The following is a 22,334-nucleotide window of genomic DNA, read 5'->3' as shown; positions in this document are numbered from 1 at the left end:
CTCAGAGTCAGACACCAATCCTGTTAGGTAACATCTAGTCCATCCCCTAGAGGGTAGTGCAAGACTGTTACCTACAATGGGTTTTCTGGTGCTTTATAAATTTATCCATGGGCTGGGGCTTCCATCTGTAATATTAAATGAGTTATCAAATGAAAGACCATCTCAACTGAACATATGAACAGAGACAAAGCATGAGGAATTTTAGCCTGATGTGTAAATTTACCTCACCCCCCAAAGTTTTAAGTACCTTTAATTAGGGATTTATGCATTACATGGTGGTTTTGTTGGCTCCCAAAAACCTAGCATGCATAAAGGCGTTCAATGACCGAATACAGACTTACTTCAGTCCAACTGCATCTTCCCCAACTGGCTCTCTGCGCTTGTGGTTACTGGGGTCCCGGCGTAGAACAAAGCCCTCCGGAAGCCAGAGGGAGCCATGTTTGCGCTTTCTCTTTGCCACAAGCACACCCAACAACAGGATGAAAAGGATGATCACAGCTGCCACAGCAAGTAGGTAAAGCAACTGGGTCTTCTTTGGTAGCCAAGGTTCACCTAAAAATCCCAATTAAAATACAGCAAAGTAAGTGCTTTTTTGGACAGCAGCCTTAAGTCCTCCTTCGCTCCTTTTGTCCATAAGAACATAAGAATGGCCGTACCGGGTCAGACCAAAGGTCCATATAGCCCAGTATCCTGTCTACTGACAGTGGTGAATGCCAGGTGCCTCACAGGGAGTGAACCTAACAGGCAATGATCAAGTGATCTCTCTCCTGCCATCCATCTCCATCCTCTGACAAACAGAGGCTAGGGACACCATTCCTTACTCATCCTGGCTAATAGCCATTTACAGACTTAACCACCATGAATTTATCCAGTTCCATTTTAAACATTGTTATAGTCCCAGCCTTCACAACCTCCTCAGGTAAGGAGTTCCACAAGTTGACTGTGCGCTGCGTGAAGAAAAACTTCCTTTTATTTGTTTTAACCTGCTGCCTATTAATTTCATTTGGTGATCCCTAGTTCTTGTATTATGGGAATAAGTAAATAACAACTTTTCCTTATCCACTTTCTCCACATCACTCATGATTTTATATACTTCTATCATTCCCCCCCCCCACACCGTCTCCTCTTTTCCAAGCTGAAGAGTCCTAGTCTCTTTAATCTTTCCTCATATGGGACCCTCTCCAAACCCCTAATCATTTTAGTTGCCCTTCTCTGAACCTTTTCTAGTGCCAGTATCTCTTTTTTTGAGATGAGACCACATCTGTACGCAGTATTCGAGATCTGGGCGTACCATCGATTTACATAAGGGCAATAATATATTCTCAGTCTTATTCTCTATCCCCTTTTTAATTATTCCTAACATCCTATTTGCTTTTTTGACTGCCTCTGCACACTGCATAGATGTCTTCAGAAAACTATCCACCATGACTCCAAGATCTCTTTCCTGATTCGTTGTAGCTAAATTAGCCCCCATCATATTGTATGTATAGTTGGGGTTATTTTTTCCAATGTGCATTACTTCACATTTATCCATATTAAATTTCATTTGCCATTTGGTTGCCCAATCACTTAGTTTTGTGAGATCTTTTTGAAGTTCTTCACAGTCTGCTTTGGTCTTAACTATCTTGAGCAGTTTAGCATCACCTGCAAACTTTGCCACCTCACTGTTTACCCCTTTCTCCACATCATTTATGAATAAGTTGAATAGGATTGGTCCGAGGACTGACCCTTGGGGAACACCACTAGTTACCCCTGTCCATTCTGAGAATTTACCATTAAGTCCTACCCTTTGGTTCCCTGTTTTTTAACCAGTTCTCAATCCATGAAAGGACCTTCCCTTTTATCCCATGACAGCTTAATTTACGTAAGAGCCTTTGGTGAGGGACCTTGTCAAAGGCTTTCTGGAAATCTAAGTACACTACGTCCACTGGATCCCCCTTGTCCACATGTTTGTTAACCCCTTCAAAGAACTCTAATAGATTAGTAAGACACAGGTGACTATTGCTCAACAGTTTATGTTTTTCTATGTGTCTGACAATTTTATTCTTAACTATTGTTTCGACTAATTTGCCTGGTACCGACGTTAGATTTACCAGTCTGTAATTGCCATTAGCTAACTTCCAGTCACTGGGTACAGAAGCCGATTTAAAGGACAGGTTACAAACCTTAGTTAATAGTTCCGCAACTTCACATTTGAGTTCTTTCAGAACTCTTGGCTGAATGCCATCTGGTCCTGGTGATTTGTTTATGTTGAGTTTATCAATTAATTCCAAAACCTCATCTAGTGACACTTCAATTTGTGACAGTTCCTCAGATTTGTCACCCACAAAAACTGGCTCAGGTTTGGGAATCTCCCTAACATCCTCAGCCGTGAAGACTGAAGCAAAGAATCCATTTAGTTTCTCCGCAATGACTTTATCGTCTTTAAGCGCTCCTTTTCTGTCTCCGTCATTGAGGGGCCCCATTGGTTGTTTAACATAGGGTTTCCTTCTTCATGAAGACTGTGATTTGTCTCTACTTCATAGTGGGTTTAGAACAAAGGACACCAAGGCCTTGGGAAGTTCAGACTGCACAGTAGGTTCTGACAAGCTAGTATAACTGTACAATGAACACAGCACTTCCCTTCCATTGTCTAGCCTTTGTTACATGTTTTTAAGAGTGTGCGTTTTAAAAGATTTCAGGGTTGCAGAAAGCAAATTTTGAAGAAGTGCATAGCTTGTTCATACAACATGGTGTGTAAATGTAACATTTGTGGAGACCCCGAACAAGCTACACATAGCTTCATGAACAAGATCTTCAATGGTGCATTCAATTGCTTTGACGAAGATCCTGTTCTTTTAAAAAAGATCCTGTTCTTTGCTCAGCTGACTCAAGATATCCATTCCAAAATTCACAACACTACTAGGTATAAAGAAGTGGTTTCTGGTCAAGTGCTGAATCTTGTAACCAGGGCTCGGGTTCTGGTGTCATCTACGGAAATTCTGTATTGAAGAAGAGGATATTTCTGGCAGGCTGAATTTTTATTAAAGGTGCCTATTTAAATCTGCTCAAGGGGTTTGGAATTTTGAATGAGTTCTAGCAGACAGATGTGATGGTCAAAGGTGTGTGATAAATCTCTCACACGGCTCTGCGATTTATCACCTCCACATATGTATTTTACAATCATTTTACACTCCCCACTATAAAAGGTAAAAAAATTAATTACACGAAGTGTACCACATATGCACACAATGGCCACACATACCTGTAATACTGTAGGGGGTCAGTAAATTAGCCTGCAATAAAAGTTTTTTGCAGGATTAAAGAAGCTGCATTTGAACAGCAAGGTGCAGGCAGATGTTGAAGTGCTGATCAACAATTAAAACATGCTATTTCATACATTAAATCAAGCATTTATTTATTTCATGCTCCAGACATATCCCCCCATCTCTCTTCCAATGTTACTTACTTTGGACAGACACAAAGGGGTAGGGCAGCATGTCCCGCATGGCCTGAGCTGCTAAGAGAGCTGCAGCAGCTTCTGTGCTTTTGAAGCACTGGTCTGAATCTTCACTACATTGGCGGTTGTCAATTTCCAGGAACACCTTCGTGCTGCAGGAACAGAATTAAAGTGCAGAGGAGTAAGCAAAGGAAGAGAGAATTAGTCCTTCTAAATGTGCATCCCTAAATTAAAATTTAGTCTCCCAGGTTAATTCTTCCAACCCAGCATTGTATTTAGCAATCTCCATAGATTTATACTCCTCCCGTGGCAGAACAGAGACGTATTTTAGGCCACAAATACTGCATACATTTGAACCAACCTCACACCCACAGTACCTAACAATCCAGTCTCACTAGTGATGCACAAAGGAATTCACTCACCCAATGACCTCCTGTTCAAGTTCTCTGGGTTTGCGATTGCCTGAGAGTGATCGCCGACTCCGTGATGCCAGCGTCTCCCCGTAGTATGGGAACACCATGGGGTTTCCCTGTGAGTCCAGTTTTATTCTCAGGTTGGTATGAAGAAGGGATCCTAAAGTCCGCAGGAAACTGCGGGCATCACTGAGCAGCTCCTCGGGGGGCATCAGTACCACAATAATAAGGGTCCCTTCTGCCAGTTTCTCAGCTTTGTCACCAGCACAGTCCAGGCCATCCCAGCCACACTCCTCACTGTTACAGCCCTGGTCACAGCGCCCGTCCGCATAATGATCTGCACAGTACTTATCATACCTACGAGAGGGGCACGGGGTTACAAACAGCAGCACACTGGTGTTTCATTGCACCTCTAGTCTGGGGCCTGCAGAACAGGACACAAACCTTTCCCGGCTAGCTAAACAGCTCCAGTCTGGGTTCAGGTTGAGGAGAAGACTGGAGGGGCTGCAGCGTATCAAGTGAGGCATTTCACCTCTAGTGTACTGCTTGCAAGCTGGCCCCAACTCTGGGTCTGAGTGGGTGGAGGAGACCTAATACCTGCAGGTCATCTGGTTTCGTTAAGGAGAGAGAATTGCTCAGTCCAGTAAAAGGCCCTGCACCCAGCACTGGGATCAAGCAACCAGTTACCATGGCGAAGTTGCAGCATCTGCTGCCCGCAAGTGATTAGAAAGGAGCACCCCAGGAATTCAGCTGTAGGTCTCACTCCTGTGCTACGTTTGTGTGGGGAGGGATCCAGAACATGAAAAGACATCTAGAAGTTTTTTCCCCCCTTGGGCCTCAAGAAACACTCTATTCTGGTTGGAGGAGTTTGCTCTAGTTGGAGTTTCTTTGGGAAGCAGGAGAGGTGCAGATTGGGCAATATGTTCAGTAAGTAGCTTAGCATGTGGCGTCACTGAGCAGACTATGTAACTTTGAACGTAAGCACACATCTTCCAAAAGTTATTTCCAAAGAAAGCCGAAAACCAGATGAGAGAGGGAAAGTTCCTTGATGTGGGGGTCCTAGCAAGAGTGCAGAGAGCACGCGCCCTTCACAGGGCTGCGGGGGGAGAGGCAGTACAGGCCAAGCATTCAAGCTGTTAGAAGCACTAGCAAGAGCCTTGTGTTAGTTACAGAGATCCCAGCAGTCAGGAGCAGGCCTTACTTGCATAGCTTGCTATTTTGCTGGCACTCAAAGTTGTCGAAGAGGCACTCGGGTGTGTTACAGAGCTCGTCGCACTCGCCATTGAAGTGCTGCCAGCAGTGCAGCGAGGAAGAGCAGTTGGCCCAGGGATCCTCTCCTGTCAGGGAACAGTCACCTCCATCCCACTGGCAGGCGTGCATGTTACAGTCCCTGTCGCAGTAGCCATTTTTTGATCTTTCTGCACAGTGTTGGTCTGGACAGCCCAGCAGCTCTTGGCTGGGGTACACTGAGTGTTCACACTGGCTCCCTTCAGATTGATCAGGACACTGGCAGTAGTAGTAAGGTGGCTGAGTCCTGGGATGGCAGCTTCCACCATTCTGGCATGGTGCACTGGCACAGCCTGTACCAGTCTGGCATGCTGTGCCAGCTGAGAGCTTTGGGCAGTAACATTGGGGCCCAGAGGATGTCTGGATGCATTGCTCCCCTTTCTTGCATTTCACTTGCCCACAGACACTGTGGCTGCCAAACTCACATTTAAACCCAGAATAACCCTATAAGAAAAGTGGGGAGATCAAACCGATTAATGTTCTTAGGGCTGGAGAAGAGATATTGGTTATGTCACGCAGAAGGGTGCACAAATATCAGTTTATCTATTTCACACATCCAACCCCCTCATCAACTCCTGTATCCCTACCCCAGGAACTTGTGGGGCTTTCCTAGATCTAACCACAGACACACTGGTTCCTGGAACCTACAAGACTTTGAGCAGAAAGCCCACCAAGGAACTGGTCCTTACACCAAGAAGCTTATCTATCTGGTCTTGCCTTACAAGTCCATAGTGCATCTTTGAAGTGTGTGTGCTATAGTTAAGGTTGCAAGACAATCTCCATCATAATCTCATTTCCTCACAAGGTGATAACTGTCAAGAATTTTCACACCTTTGAGGCTGACATTTCCCAGAATTGACCACTGCATGAAGTTGTGTGTGCACCTGACTTTCACACGCTGGAACACATTTTCTTTTGTTTTTTATTCATGAAAAGGGCTCAGTGGAGTTCTGTGCAAACAAGTACTCAACGGAGTAGCAAAAAACCTAACACGAAATATCTAAAACTATCTTTAGGACAGAGAAGCTTTCTCAGAAAGCTACTGCTAGGGCTGGGAATGGCAAATCTCACCCTACCACCTGTGGCATTCAGAAGGAACTGACTGGTGGGTGGGGCTGTACTCCTATGCTCAGCTGGGAGCCACATGGATGCCAGTGCAGTTCCCATGGAGACAGCTTCCCACAAAGTTCAGAGGGTGCACACTTCCTCTACAGCAGGGATCAGTGCTGGCGATACTCAAAGAATAAGCAGTTTGATGGAGGCTTTGAAGATCTTTGCACTGCTCATGAGCAGTCACTAACTGACGGGGCTTACTGTACAATAAAGCCAGAAAACATGGGGATGTCTTGGCTAAAACATGCTGTGTAAGGGCATGACACTTACTGGAGGACACTGGCAGATGAACCCAACAGGCATACGACTGGCAACAACACAAGTACCGCCATTCTGACAAGGCTGCTGGGGACACACATCTGTTAGGGTCTCACAGTGACGACCTGAGAAGCAGACACACAGGGAAAGGAGAGCACACAAAGTTAAAATCAAATGGCTGCTCAATGCTTCCTTTATTTTTCAATAAGAGACACTGACAATAGATCCTCCACCAGTCTGTAAGGCTCATTCACTCTGTAACTCCAGGTGTCCCTGAACCCTGGCAATTGGGGTGGAGCTGAAGAATGTCCTCTGGATGGTACCTAGCAGTACAACATAGCTCATGTTCCACATTCAATTCTGATCATATCACCAAAATGGTATCAAAGAATTGTCAGCAGTTAAGAAAAGGGCAAAAAAATTGATTATAGATTTGGAAGGAGTGATTTATGGAGAAAGTTAAACATGTATGGCTTGCTTATGTGTGCAGTGAAGTAAAAATGAGAGTTGTGCACCCTTCAGATAATTGTAAACATAAAGGAGGAAAAGAATTTAGGGTAATGAATTGGGAAAAACTAGGAATATGAGATTAGGACAGATGAGATTAATATCAGGAAAGAATTTCCTGGCAGTGAAGTGTATCAGGCTGTAGAATTCTCTCTAGCAGTATTTATGGAAGTCCCATTGCTCGAAGATCTTAAAACCAGACTGGTTAAAACAGCAGAAGTCTGTGGGGGGAACAATCATGGATTGTCACAGAAATGGACTGGATAACCTAATGACTCTTGGGCCACGTCTACACTACCCGCCAGATTGGCGGGTAGTTATCGATCTCTGAATCGACACCTGTACTCCACCTCAGCAGGAAGAGTAAGCAGAGTTGACGGGGGAGCTGCGGCGGTCGACTTGCCACCATGAGGATGGCCAGGTAAGTCAAACTAAGATACTTCGACTTCAGCTACACGAATAGCGTAGCTGAAGTTGCGTATCTTAGATCGATCCCCACATCCACCCCCAGTGTAGACCAGCCCCTAGAGAAGGGCAGGACAATACAGATAATGTTTTGATCAAGTCATTGGGAAACTGGGATAGCATTTCCAGGTACTCACCAGTGAAGGCACTGCGACAGATGCATGTATAATCATTGACTAGCTGAATGCAGTCTAGGCTACCATGAGGGCTACAAGGGTTGGAAAGGCACTCATTAATATCCCCCTCACAGCGCTCGCCTGCAAAGCCTGGGAGACAGTGGCAGCTGTAGCCCCCAATTTGGTCAATGCACTGTCCTCCATTAAAGCAACGGGGTCCTCCCACATCTGACGCACAGTCATCAATGTTCTCCTCACAAAGACGGCCTGTTGACACAAATGAGAGAAACCAGAGCCTCAGGCGTTGCAGCCTCATTTCTTATAGTTCATCAAGTTACCAAAGTTGACCTTCCATTTAATCCAGGCTCACCTGGGTTAGGATCCCTGCCCAATTCATTTACTTCAGCCTCAGATCACCCCCAATGAACGTGTGGGTTAGATTTAGCCCGGTCTCAGCGGTACTTCATTTGAGCATTTCCAGGTGTGTATATATAGATATATATACACTTTAGAAAATTTGATTTAGTCCTATGGTTGAGGAGTTATCTATCAGAGCGATTGTTTGCTGAACACTGCAGACAGTTCTGCATTGTCACTTGAAAGGCTATAAACCGCAATTTAAATTTAGTATGGTGATAACCCTGAAACCTAATGACAAGAGTTTGGATCAACAAACTTCAAATAATCAGCAATGGAACAAGTTGACAGAAGTGCCTGTGAGTAGAATACAGGCTCAAGACTGGCAGAGCACCACTGCTGGGCATCTAGGACAAGCTTTGGACATTGCAAGGGATGGTAGTTCTACAAGTTCCCCTTGGAAGCTTGTTCTGTTTAACCTATTCTTAGGTGAGACACTGTAGGGAAAGTGGCCTAAATCCATCACTGGTTCTGCCTCAGATAATAAGATATAGGATCCAGCTGAAGAACCAACCCATAACTGATCCAGTTGAACCATATTTTCCTCATGCTTTACACAGAATACTCCAATTTACGTAACTCACTAAAATACTTGCTGTTTTGTAACACCCTGATAATAATGACTCATTTGTCATTCACTATAACACCCAAAGGCCAGCCAGCATCCCAGTTTTCATTTGGGAATTTGGCTATTCTTTCCTACATGGACCATTTTACTCATATACCTAGCATGCATGCCCCACTTTTATCCGTTCAACTTGTTACCTGAGCAAAAAGCTGGTTTGACATGATGTATTAGTACCTGTTGCAAGAGGCATGAAAGGATGAGAGAACAAACAGTGGTTATGAAGGAAGTCAAAGGCCCTAGATGAAAGAAACTGTGATAGGAACACTATAAAACAGAATCCACAATAATTCTTTCCTCCCTAGCACTTCAGCAATGTACTCAGTGCTGCATAACCTTCAGAGAGGAAGAAGTTAACAGGGCAAGAAATGTCTGCTCTCATTGGCTCTAAAATGCAAGCTTGTATTGAAAGCTATGTTTTGAAAAACAGGTGACAAAGACGATGACAGAACGGAAGTAGTATGTTGTTAAACCTTAACTCTACGGTCATACAATTTTGTTTAAGAATTTCCTTTAGGGAAGTTTAATATATGAAGACTTAAAAAAAAGAGAGAATTCTACCATGTAATCTCTAATGGGTTCATTAGTAGCAAACTTGCACGTTTTTTCCATCTAACTTTTGGGGACAGATTTAGTTACAGCAGCTGATTTGAGCTGCTTTGGAGCAGTGCAAAGTAGCTCCAGTGTATTGGTCAGATAACAAAAAGCAGCTGCAAATCTGACTTATCAGAACAGCACAAAGAAGCCAGAGTGCACTGCTGCACTGGGCCCTTAATTTGCCATTGAATTATTTGTTTAATGCTTCCAGAGAGGGTACTATGACATTTAAATTGAATGATTTCTGGGAAACATACCAAAGTAAACTTCCAAGTTATGAAATTGTGGCATTTGTAGGTAAGGCAGAGCTTCAATTTTATAAATTCTGATTATCTACGAAAGTATGGAGGCAGACTGTGCCACAGAAAAGGACAGGGGGAGTGACAGAGGCTGTGTGGGTCGTCAGAAGGAGGGTGATAAGATGGTCAGTGGGAAGACAGCATAATATGTCCATATAATACATATGGATAAAACTAAGCCATATGTTGTTGCATGTGATATCTAATTTAAATACTGGGTTTTGTGTGCACATATACATTTTAGTTTTCTTTTGGTTTCAGACTCTTCTAATAAGCGTAAGTTGAACATCTACCAAAACTTATATTTCAATATTTTATTTCAATTAGCGGTAAAACCACTATATGATGATTACAAATGCTGCAATCAAGAGTATAATGTAAACTGTCTTGTCCAATGTTGTTAATTTGCTAATGTATTCGATCTCGTGACAAAGAAGAAATTTTCATTATAGCAGGTAACCTATACCAACAAGTAAAATCAGTTGCAATTAATGAATTTCTAAATACATTCTGGCCATTTGAAAAAAAAAAATACAATTGCAAAGCAAAAAGTCACAAAAGCCATATTATGACCTTGTTATGTCACTCATTGTTTTCCTAGGTCATGTTTACACTTAAAACATAGCAGCTATAGCGCTTCACTGTAGATACTACCTATGCTAACGGGAAGGCTTCTCCCATTGAAATAAATCTTCCACTGACCTAGCGCTGCGTGTGTGTGTGTGTGTGTGTGTGTGTGGTGTGTGTGTGTGTTAAGATCAGTATAGCTTTCTCTCTCTCTCAAGAGGGTGGATTTTTCACACCCCTGAGAGATATTGCTATTCCAATGTATGTTCCTAGTTTAGTCCTTAATGTTACCCGAAACTGGGTCAGCTTGTAAGCTTAAGGAGGACTAATGACCCACCAGAGTTTGGCAGAAAGCAGGACGTTTATTATATCGACAGCTACAGCTCAAAAGAAGGGGGGGAGGGTGTCACACTCACACTCGCATACTCACGCTCCCAAGACAGGCATGGCACTGGAGATGTCAGGATCCTTCAAGGTAAGTGTCCCACAGCACAGTGATGGATGGTGCAATGAAGGTAAGTCTTCCTGAGGCACGATGGAATGCAATGCAGCGAACCACTGGCCAGGCGGTCCAGGCGAAGGGCCTCCATGGGAGGTACAAGCTTGTGAGTGCACTCCTGAGCACATGGCCCCTTCCCCTTTTAAGGACCTGCTCCTCATGGCCTGCGACTAGAGATGACTTGGCTGCCTCTGGTTGGTCACACTCCACCTCAGCCAGTGTCCATGCATTGGGTGTGTGAGTGCTGCCTAATTAGAGTCCCAGACACCTTGTCTGTCTAGGAGCTCTTCTGATCTTCCAGCTGTTTAAGCAGCCCATTCATCCCACAAGCATTCCAGGAGGGAGGGGTGGGGGAAAGCCACTTCACTGGTATTCAAAGAGGGAGAGGAGACAAAAGTGGGGTGGGGGAGGACAGTGTAACAGACCTTTTGAGCATACAGGTTATACAGAGCATACAGATTACTGCTGCTCCTACAACACTTATAAATACAGATGCATTGGAAACTCAGCAGATTTTGATCTCCAACCAAAATACATATGAGCACAGTTTGCGAATGGTCAAGACTCAAATACACTAAGTTATGAATAACTGACCAAATGGAAAATAGTCTTGCCAGTTGAACAGACAATGCCAGAAGTTGCCAGCTCTTTTTGTTTGGCCACTCCCAATATGTGCACGGCAACGGCTATCTTCATCAAGGACCTCAAACACTGTTTTTTTATTTAGAGATAATACAGCTCTTTGGGGTCTAATTTACACAGAACTTGTCTAATTTTTGGCCTCTAGGATGCAAGATTTTAATCAAATTTTCTGTCTCTAGGACCGGGGGAGGCAAACCTTTTGGACCAAGGGCCACATCTGGGTGGAGATATTGCATGCAGGGCCATGAATGTAGGGCTGGGGCAGAGGGCTGGGTTGCAGGACAGAGTGTGGGGTGTTGGAGGGGGTGTGGTGTGCAGGAAGGGGCTCAAGGCAAGAGGTTGGGGTGCGGCAGGGGGCTCAGGGCAGGGGGTTGGGCTGCAGGCTCCAGCCTGGCGCCACTTACCATCTTGAGCGACTCTGGGGTGGCAGCAGCGCACAGCAGGGCTAAGGCAGGCTCTCTGCTTGCTCTGGCTGCAAGCTGCTCCCAGAAGCACCCGGCACCATGTCCCTGCAGCCCCTGGGGGTGGGGGGAAGGGTTCTATGCACTGCCCTTGCAAGCGGGTACCTCCCCCAAAGCTCCCATTGGCACGTTTCCCCATTCCCAGCCAATGAGGGCTGCAGGCAGTGGTGCCTGCAGGCGAGGGCAGCGCGCGGAGCCCTCTGCCCCCTCCTTCTCCCCGAGGGGCATGGCCACAGGGGTGGAAATATCACGGGACAGATCCAAAGACCTGATGGGCTGGATCTGGCCCTTGGGCCATGGTTTGCCCACCCCTGTTCTAAGATGCTCATTTATCAGTTTTTTCATTCCTTTGAACTCAGAACTCATTTTCCTTTGGACATTTTCCTCAGGATTAGCAACTCAGCAGCACTTGCAAGTTAAAGAACTCCAAGAGAATGTGTATGAACTCAGATACACCATGCCCAAAAAGCAAGGCTTGAAAATAGCTGGCATCCATACATACATTGTATCAGCAACTCTGAATGAAAGCTCAGCTTCTGGCAATTAAGGGCAGGTCTGCACTACAGAATTACTTCAGTATAAGGAAGTAGGGAGATGCTCTCCCATCAACACAGTGCTGTGCACATGAATGCTTATGTCAGTGTAACTTACGTCACTCAGGGGGGTGTTTTTTCACATCCCCAAGTGACAAAAGTTTTGCTGACGTAAGTGCTCCTGTAGACGTGGCTTGAGTACCTTTCCTAGACCTGAAGAAGAGCTCTGTGTAGCTCGAAAGCATCTCTCTTTCACGAACAGAAGTTGGTCCAATCAAAGAAATTATCGCCCCCACCTTGTCTTTCTAAGTATTGTGACAGACCCAGGCCAGTGGGGTACAGAAGTCTGGTAGAGGGCAAATATATTGGTCACTGGATGAGTAGTTTTCTGTTCTCTGAGTGACCAGAGCAGGGGCTGCACTAGAGTAATCAGGAACCTGCTAGAACCAATTAAGGCAGATAGGCTGATTAGAACACCTGCAGCCAATTAAGGCAGGCCAATCAGGGCACCTGGGTTTAAAAAGGAGCTCACTCCAGTCAGGGGAGGGGGATCCAGAGGAGAGGAAGTGTGTGTGAGGAGCTGGGAGCAAGAGCTGAGAGTGAGAGGGTGTGCTGCTGGAGGACTAAGGAGGACAAGCGTTATCAGACACCTGGAGGAAGGTCCTGTGGTGAGGATAAAGAAGGTGTTTGGAGGAGGCCATGGGGATGTAGCCCAGGGAGTTGTAGCTGTCATGCAGCTGTTACAAGAGGCACTATAGACAGCTGCGATCCACAGGGCCCTGGGCTGGAACTCGGAGTAGAGGGCGGGCCTGGGTTCCCCCCAAGCCTCCCAACTCCTGATCAGACACAGGAGGAATTGATCCGGACTGCGGGGGAAAATCACTGAGGTGAGCAAATCTGACAATAAGCGCAGGACCCACCAAGGTAGAGGAGGGACTTTGTCACAGTATTTAGACAGGCGGACAAAGCCATGTCTACATGCACAGTGCCGCTGTAGCATGTCTGATGAAAATGCTCTATGCCAAAGGTAGAGAGCACTCCCATCAGCATAATAAAACCACCATGAGCCGCAGAAGTTCTTTCGCCGACACAGTGCCATGTACACGAGTGCTTATGTCGGTGTAACATATGTCACTCGGAGTGTGTGTGTTTTTCACACCCCTGGGCAACATAATTTATGCCAGCATATCCTAATATCTAGGTACATAGGATTGAAATACAAAATCATCTTTGAACTGAGGTAATGGGTTGAAAACAATAAATGAAATTCAATAAAAATATAAAGTGGTTCACATTGGAATAAGTGATTATCTAGACTGGGGATCCTTGCTGGGCACTCATACTAGTGTGTGATCTGAATTGGGGTAGAGTTTAATAACACACAGCAAGTGGTTTATGCAGTTGTATAATCCTGTTTAAGGTCTGAGCCATCTATTCAGCTCTACCTGGCACAAATTTGGCCTTACCTGGAGAACTGTGGTCCAGTAAGGGCATCACACTTCAGAAAAGAAACTGAAGATGATTCAGAGGAAGATAAAAAGTTTATAACTGGTTTGGGAAACAAAATCTACACAGAAAAGCTGAATGAACCAGGCATGTTTTGTTTGGAAAATGACTAAGGGGAGATAAGTATTTGATGACTAGTGAAAACATTTGATCCCATGTGCACTTTATAACACCTTTCTCTATATCTACTATGGCGATACTAACAGTAGTAGCTTAATGTACAGCAGGGAAAATGGAGGTTAAATTGAGCAAACGTTATATCAAACATGCTATCAATGAAGGTTATGGAATCACCATCACTGAAATATATAAGCTTGCCAACTGTTAGATGACTATGGGGTAATCAAAATCAGTCTAGCTGCAGTGGAACAGGTTAGACCAGATTTGTTCAAACTTCCTTCCCAGAAAAGGATTCCATGACTGAGGTTAAGTGGAGGCTGAAATCTTAAGAACTTGAAGAACAAAGGACACTGGAGTTATGCAAGCACTAAATACACTTTTTACACAGCTAATACCATCCTGGTTAAAATAATTCTTGATGTTATAATTTATCCAGTTCCTTTTTTAAAGGTAATAGGGAAGATGTGTGTCTCTCTCAGGTACTCAGAGTGCTTGACTCAACAGCCCTCTTCATGAGGAAGTACAATAAGCCCTGGGAACTCTATGGCATTAAAGCCAGTCCACCAGAACAGAAAGTGCCTCTTGCAGCTTTTACATAATTGCTGAGTTTCCTACCTCGAGTTCCTGGTGGACAGGAGCAAATGAAATGATTGACAAGATCAATGCAGGTTCCTCCATTCTGGCAGGGCTGGAACTGGCACTCATCCACTTCGTATTCACAGTTGACTCCTTGGTACCCTGGCACACACTATCGGTATAAAAACCAAACAAGTGTAAATAAATAAGCTTCATCCAGCATGAACACAGTAGCATACTTTGAGACTGACACATCCTAGGCTAAAACAGGACAAAATACTCTGTGGGCCAAATGCTGCCCTCATTAGTTGCAGTGCAACATCAGTGATTTCAGCGGAACAGCAGAGGTAACCAAGCACAGAATGTGACCAAGGAACTACTGAATGTCTGTAGGTGAACAATCTTGCTCCTGTGGACAGCTTACAGGATGCACATGAGAGAGACAAGGTGGGTGAGGCGATATCTTTTATTGGACCAGCTTCAGTTGGTGAGAGAGACAAGCTTTCAAGAGTTCTTCTTCAGGTCCAATAAAGGATATTACCCCCACACCTTCTCTCTCTAATATCTGGGGACTGACATCGCTACAACTACATTGCATACTAGAATCTCACATGACACCCATGGAACTCCTGATTAGATTCAGTTGCTGTAGAAGTTGACTTGTGTTTTAAGTGTTATGCAAATGCAACCACCTCAGGAAATGTACCTCCAAGATCCTGCATGTACCACCATTCTCAAGGGCCTGGAAATGAGGGTTGGACATAATAACCTCTGGAGTCAATTCACGCAGCCCTGTATATCAGCTATAGGGATCAGGGAGAGGACGTGGACCCACTTCCCTAGCAAGATGAGCATAAGAAATTTTGTAGTATGTTCTAGTTTATTTTCATGTAATCACAGAAGTCAGGGATGGGAGAGGTGAAGAAATCCATCCACCTGGGGGCATAACATTTTAGTAACTAGCTACCATATCGCCTTATACTGAATACTGTCCACTACAAGCCGGAAGGTCCTTCTGGAGTGCTGCCTCCCTCCCTGCCAGTATCCAAGTTTCAACTTATTCTCAGGTGTATTAGCTGTATTTTTTGCCAAATGAAACCTTGTTTTGCTGTTTGACCACATTTCTAATAGCTTTAGAGCTTTGGACTATGACTAACTGGTACATAGAACTTCTCTCTTTAAATATAATTGGAAAATGTTATTAACATGGCACTTATTCTCCTCGAGAAGGAGCAAGGACCCAACACCTTCCTCTACCCCAGCGGTTCTCAAACTGGGGGTCGGGACCCCTCAGGGGGTCACGAGGTTATTACATGGGGGGTGTCACGATCAGCCTCCACCCTAAACCCTCTTTTGCCTCCAGCATTTATAATTGTGTTAAATATATAAAAAAGTGTTTTTAATTTATAGGGGGTTGCACTCAGAGGCTTGCTATGTGAAAGGGGTCACCAGCACAAAAGTTTGAGAATGACTGCTCTACCCTACAAGGGCACACACACTGGTCTTTAATTGTCACTCTCTGCTTACAGTAATTGTCTTGGGTAACTCTTGTGCATACCAAACACAACTTGAGTAAGGGTGTGTCTACACTTGCAAAGTTTTTGCACTGTAAATTTCACCGGTGATAGGGAATTGGTGAAACTAAAGGGCTGGTTTGTGTACTCAATTAATTCCTCAGGGGTCAGAGAGTGTTTACATTAGCAGTACTTCCATTGAAGATGAGAGCAGCACTCTAGGGCAGCTATCCCACAGTGCAGCTCTCTCCAGTTTGACGATGGGTCTTGTGGGAAAGGGGGGGGGAGTGATCACGGGAATCCTGGGTCCCTGCACAGCCTCCTCTCTCCAAACACTGATAAGTTCCAGTAGCTCAGCATGACTCCAGGCAGGGGATCACTTGCTCCCTGGAGCAGGCATTGCTACCTGACCAGATAAGTGAGCACTTGCCAAGAAAACAGGAAGGGGAGTTTCGAAGTTCCCGGGGCTTTACAGGGGGAGGGGTGGATGTCTGTTTACCTGGCATAAGAGCAGCAGAGCTGCTGGCTAGAGTGGTCGCCCAGGCACTGTGGGACATCCTCTGGAGGCTAAAAGCTGTGTAAACAGGAAGAATGTGTCTTCATTGCACTTCACCACAAAGGCATCACCGATAAGAGCTGTATGCCTCTCATGGAGGTGGTTTTCTTTTTGCGGTGAAACTTCTAGTTTTGTTGCAAAAAGTCATTGGCAAGTGTAGATGCTCCCATGGTTTTTGAGCAAAAAAAGGGACTTTTTCTGCTTTAAATGGCAAGTGTAGACATGCCCCAGGTCTCAGTGTTGTTTGGGAAATGATCAGATACACTTGCAAAGGAGTTGGTAACCATTATGGGAAACAGATCACAGTAAGAATGATAGGATGTGAGTGAAGATCTGTACAATGAAAATGGAGGTTAGTAAGAGCTAAGCATCTCCCTTTTGTCCCTTATGTATCCTCCAGCTTTACCTCACACTGATATCCCCTGAGATAGTCACTGCAGGTGGCACCATTCTGGCATGGATTGGAGGTGCATTCGTCCAACTGCTCTTCACAGTAGCTGCCAGTGTAGCCCATGCCGCATTGGCAGCGATGACTGTTTCCCACATCAAGGCAAATGCCAGAATGTTGACACAATTGGTCCACGGGGACTCCTACAATAAAAATTAATTAAGCAAAGTAAGCAGCCATCTCAAAGTAACATTTCAGGAAAATGCTTCCAAGCACCCTCATAGTCACAAGTTCACCTGGGAATACTTACAGCTAGATCCAGCCTACACAAAACTTCTACCCCAGGAACTATTCTTTAAACAAGACTGCTCACCCAGACAAAGAATCACCCAGATTCTGGACAGGAAATTGCCACTAGCCCCATGGCAGACAATGACTGGCAATGCCAGCTTGGATACTTTTATTCATATCACTAGATATTTTGCTACTTGGTGAGTCTCAGTCTAAAATGTACATAAAACGAAGTGTGCAAAGGCTGGTTTCCACCCCATTCTCATCACCTGCTGGAGAAGCCCTTCTTACCCCTTGTATTGCAAATACCTCTTCCAGACATTCTTGGAACCAGAACTGGATTTGTTCCAAGATGACTCTTCTAGGAAGACTCTGGAGCACATTCCATAAGCATCAGATTTTTTCCATCTGCATTATTTGAATTCGGTAATGGAGTATGGGCCCAAAAGTTGTAGGCAGATGAAGCAGCTATAGGTTAATGACCAATATCCCTCAACCACATATTTAAGGCATCGGATGTGTAACAGACCTCTTTCACCTACAAGCAGGGCAGGGTTTCAACTTGGTCTTTTGGGGATTCACCAGAAGGGCACAAAAACAAATTAGTCCAACAGTATTCAAAGGGGCAGCCCTTACGGAACAGAGATTATTGAAATCCTGAACACTGAAAAAAAAAAATCTGATGAGGTTCAACAAGGACAAGTGCAGAGTCCTGCACTTAGGAATGAAGAATCACATGCACCGCTACAGGCTGGGGACCGACTGGTTAAGCAGCCATTCTGCAGAAAAGGACCTGGGGATTACAGTGGATGAGAAACTGGACATGAGTCAACAGTGTCCCTTGTTGCCAAGAAGGCCAATGGCATATTGGGCTGTATTAGTAGAAGCATTGCCAGCAGATCGAGGGAAGTGATTATTCATCTCTATTCCGCACTGGTGAGGCCACACCTGGAGTTGAGAGACCAGTTTTGGTCCCCCTACTACAGAAGGGATAGGGACAAATTGGAGAGTCCAGCGGAGGGCAACAAAAATGGTTAGGGGGCTGGGGCACATGACTTACGAGGAGAGGCTGAGGGAACTGGGGTTATTTAGTATGCAGAAGAGAAAAGAGTGAAGGGGGATTTGATAGCAGTCTTCAACTACCTGAAGGGGGGTTCCAAAGAGGATGGAGCTAGACAATTCTTAATGGTGGCAGATGACAGAACAAGAAGCAATGGTCTCAAGTTCCAGGGCGGGAAGTCTAGGTTGGATATTAGGAAACACTATTTCACTGGGAGGGTGGTGACGCACTGAAATGGGGTACCCAGGGAGGTGGCGGAATCTCCATCCTTAGAGGTTTTTAAGGCCTGGCTTGACAAAGCCCGGGTTGGCATGATTTAGTTGGTCCTGCTCTGAGCAGGGAATTGGACTAGATGACCTCCTGAGGTCTCTTCTAACTCTAATATTCTATGATTCTGTGAACACAGACTTAGGAGAGTGTGAGCTCTGGCTAGCTTTCCCTGAGAACTAGTCCCTAACTAGGGAGAAGAAAAGTGTTGAATAAACAAACTGAAGGAATCAGAGGGAGTTTGGACTTAATGCTTCAATGGGTGGAAGGGACAGAGGGTGTCTGGGGGCCATATCTCCTTATAAAACCTCACCTAGAGCCTTCCACAGCTTAATACTGCTTCTCTGTGGCCCCATAAGGGCCAACATGTCCCAGATTCCAAATGCATCTCGGCAGGGGAGATCCGCAATGACAATACTTTGAGAACTACTGTTTGCTACAAGCACAGAAGAGCACTACTTACCCCTCTGTGATGCAGCCACCTGACAGGAGACGTTGGGCACATCACAATAGGTGCCAGTCCAACCAGGTGGACAGATGCATTGAGACTGGGTTTTCCTCTGGACGCATGTGCCTTTGTTCTTACAGGGAGACTTGCTGCACAGATCCATGAGTGTCTGAAAAAACAGGTCAAACAACTGAGAAGTAGAAAAACAGTATTCAAAGCAGTAGGTTGGAGAAGGCACTGCAAAGGAAATTCCCCAGTCAGCTAGCCAGCCAACTCCTTGATAGGACCTGTCTCTAAGTCTCTGAATCCAAACAGTGCATGCAATGTCAGTTTGTCACTATGCCAGACTGGGACAGTGTCACCTGCCTGAGTCTTCCTCTCGATGAAACCAGAGAGATACCTGGCTCCAAGAGGGTACTCTGATCTCAGATACATGCTTCCTTTGTCCAGGCAAACTCAGCAAAACGGATGTTCCAAGCACTGAGAAAGGAAGCATGATGCCGACTTTTGAGCTCTCACCTGGGATCCTCCCTGACTGAACCAAGGTGATACATGCCATCAGCAAAGTGAGCAGGCGGACAGAGAAGTAATATTACCAATGGAAGCATGAAAATTTAATTTCAATGACGGATTTGTTAAAATGTTTCTCACATCTAAGCCCTTGGAGAATCATTTTTGCCTCTTCCTAGGCTCCCTCCTTCACATTATCAGAAAGCCTCAGTATGTCAACAATCCCAGAATCCACATTTTTCACTGAATCCCCACACCTCAATTTCTTACTTTTCCAGAAGGGGAGTGAGATGTCAAAGTCATTTATGTGCTTTGCCTCCACCACCTGCCTCACTAGCTTCCCCTGTCTATTTATTCTCCCCTTTGCAAGAGCTCATTCTTTCTGAATTCTCCTGCTTTCCTGCAGTTTAGTTCAAATTTCTCCAACATTCCACACTCTTGGTAAAGGGATAAAAGAATACTGGGCTTACTGATTTCCTAAACATAAACAAGGAATGCACTGTTCAAATAAAGAATTTCCAATGAAAGAGGGAAAACAACTGAGTTCCCACTCAACTAATTAGGCTTGCCACTCCAACATATCTGTCCTGAGATAACAACAGAGACAAGGTGGGTGAGGTAATATCTTTTACTGGACCAACTTCTGCTCGTGAAAAAGACACGCTTTGGAGCTACCAGACTCCTCCTTGTTTTTGTGGATCAGACTAACACGGTTACCCCCGATACTTGACACTTTATACATGACAGAGCTCATCAGCCTGCTCTTGAATGAAGCCAATGCTGAAGCTCACTGTTGCAAGGCTGGAACAGAGACCTAGAGCATCATGACTATGTTTCAATTACAGTAGCATCGCAAATGTCTAACTGGCAGAATGAAACTTAGTGCTCTATGTCCACAACAATAAGCCAAGTTTCATTCAATGACACATTTTATTTTGAATTAATACAGATTTTCTGCAGTTAAAAGAACTGAGTGGCAAGACTGAGATAAGCATGAATCCTTTAGGAAGTAAAATTCAAACACTGTTTGAATGTTATCAGCTTTATCAGTTTTGATGTTGGATGGGATGGGATCTGAGTTACTGCAGATAATTCTTTCCTGAGTGCTGGCTGGTGAGTCTTGCCCACATGCTCAGGGTGTAGCTGATCGCCATATTTGGGGCTGGGAAGGAATTTTCCTCCGGGGCAGATTGGCAGAGGCCCTGGAGGTTTTTCGCCTTCCTCTGCAGCATGGGGCATGGGTCACTTGCTGGTGGATTCTCCGCAGCTTGAGGTCTTCAAACCACAATTTGAAGACTTCAATAACTCGGACATAGATTAGGGGTTTGTTATAGAAGTGGATGGGTAGGGTTCTGTGGCCTGCTTTGTGCAGGAGGTCAGACTAGATGATCGTATTGGTCCCTTCTGACCCTAAAGTCTATGAGTCTATAACTCAGTTCAGTTGCTTGCTTCCTACCACTTCCTTAAACTTCAGGCATGTTATGTCAAATTTATGCAGAGATGTTTGGTAATCACTGCTGAATCTTTTGCAGAACAGAGCAGCAGCTTTGACGTTTATTACAGGTACTGTACAATGGGAAACCACTTACTGAATTCAAAACCGCTTCATTTTGCTATATTAGTTTTACTGAATCTAATGCACTGGATGATCATGTCAGTTATTCCCATACAAGGAGTTCCTTTGATTGTCTGTGACCCAGACAAGATGTTTGTTCCAATTACCTTGATTGGTTCTTTGTGGAAAACTTTACTTTGTTTGAGAACACATAGCTGCATCTCTCATAGGGCTTGTCTAAATGTATAGTGCTGCAGTGGCACAGCTGCCAGTGAAAATGCTACCTATGGCGACTGAAGAGCGTACGTAATCCATCTCCTCGAGAGGAAGTATCTGTGTTGATGTGAGAAGCCCTTCCATAGACATAGTGCTGTCTACACCAGGGGTTAGGTTGGTATATGTTGCTCTGGGGTGTTGAAAATCCATACCCCGAGCAACATAGTTATACTAGTATAAGTTTGCAGTGTAGACTAAGGCATAGTTACCAGGAAAGTTGTTATATAGTTACTACAGCTAATTGTGGGCTTTGTTACCCAGATCTGTGTTTTTCCATCCAAGTGGGGTCTACCTCATTTAAACACAGACTCTGACCTCAAGCAAGGCAAGTTTACACACAGAATGAAACCCAGCCATCACTATATTCAGAGCTAATACCTCCTCTGGTTTGAGTAGAGAACTAACCCGGAAAAGTCTCAATGCTGTCTTCTCTACAGAGCGTGTGCCTCCTCTGTTAACAGATATGGCTTCCTCCCTCCCAAATTGTGGTTGAACATGGTGTGGCTGCTAAAGTGGACAGACCTAAGCTGTGTGGAATACCCAATGTTGGAAGCATAAGAAGCCCCTGTTAGAACAGGGTTTTAGCAGGGTCAGAGACTTTATCACAGAACGTACTAGACATAGTGAGCCGTGTCTACACCAGCTGTACACTGTTTCTGCTGTGTAACAGTTCAAATGAAAATGCTAAGTGAGAACGGACCAGACAAAAGAAATGCTGTAACAGTCTGAACTCAATGCCACTTACTTGGCAGTCTTTCCCAGTGTAACCCAAGGGACAGATGCACTGGTAGGTCCCCAGTCTATCCACACAAGTCCCTTTGTTCAAACAAGGATGGGAATTGCATTCATTAATTTCCATCAGGCAGAAGGCCCCAGTGAACCCCACTGGGCACTGGCAGGAAAAGGAGTTGATCCCATCCACACAAGTGGCTCCATTGAAACAAGAACTGAAAAACAAATAAACATGAAAACAAAACTCAGCTATGACAAACTGCAAGTTAACTGACAGCCAAAGATTTTAATAGGACA

General features: G+C 44.8%; 1 protein-coding gene across 1 annotated transcript in view; it reads right to left on the bottom strand.

Annotated features, from left to right (window-relative positions):
- Window positions 1–22,334, bottom strand: part of NOTCH2 (notch receptor 2) — a 129,991-nt gene that overhangs the window by 13,074 nt on the left and 94,583 nt on the right. Inside the window, exons 18-27 of the mRNA XM_050962974.1 lie at window positions 22,051–22,252; window positions 18,980–19,133; window positions 16,917–17,101; window positions 14,480–14,612; window positions 7,620–7,865; window positions 6,523–6,635; window positions 5,054–5,583; window positions 3,862–4,209; window positions 3,449–3,591; window positions 342–552 (exon numbers count right to left, since the gene is read on the bottom strand). Coding sequence (XP_050818931.1) covers window positions 342–552; window positions 3,449–3,591; window positions 3,862–4,209; window positions 5,054–5,583; window positions 6,523–6,635; window positions 7,620–7,865; window positions 14,480–14,612; window positions 16,917–17,101; window positions 18,980–19,133; window positions 22,051–22,252 — 2,265 coding nt within the window. The remainder of the gene's footprint in view (window positions 1–341; window positions 553–3,448; window positions 3,592–3,861; window positions 4,210–5,053; window positions 5,584–6,522; window positions 6,636–7,619; window positions 7,866–14,479; window positions 14,613–16,916; window positions 17,102–18,979; window positions 19,134–22,050; window positions 22,253–22,334) is intronic.

Source organism: Gopherus flavomarginatus, chromosome 7 (genome assembly GCF_025201925.1).
Source record: "Gopherus flavomarginatus isolate rGopFla2 chromosome 7, rGopFla2.mat.asm, whole genome shotgun sequence".
NCBI classification, from domain to species: domain Eukaryota; kingdom Metazoa; phylum Chordata; order Testudines; family Testudinidae; genus Gopherus; species Gopherus flavomarginatus.
Note: the sequence above shows the minus strand (reverse complement) of the source record. Positions and strands in the feature narration are given on the sequence as shown.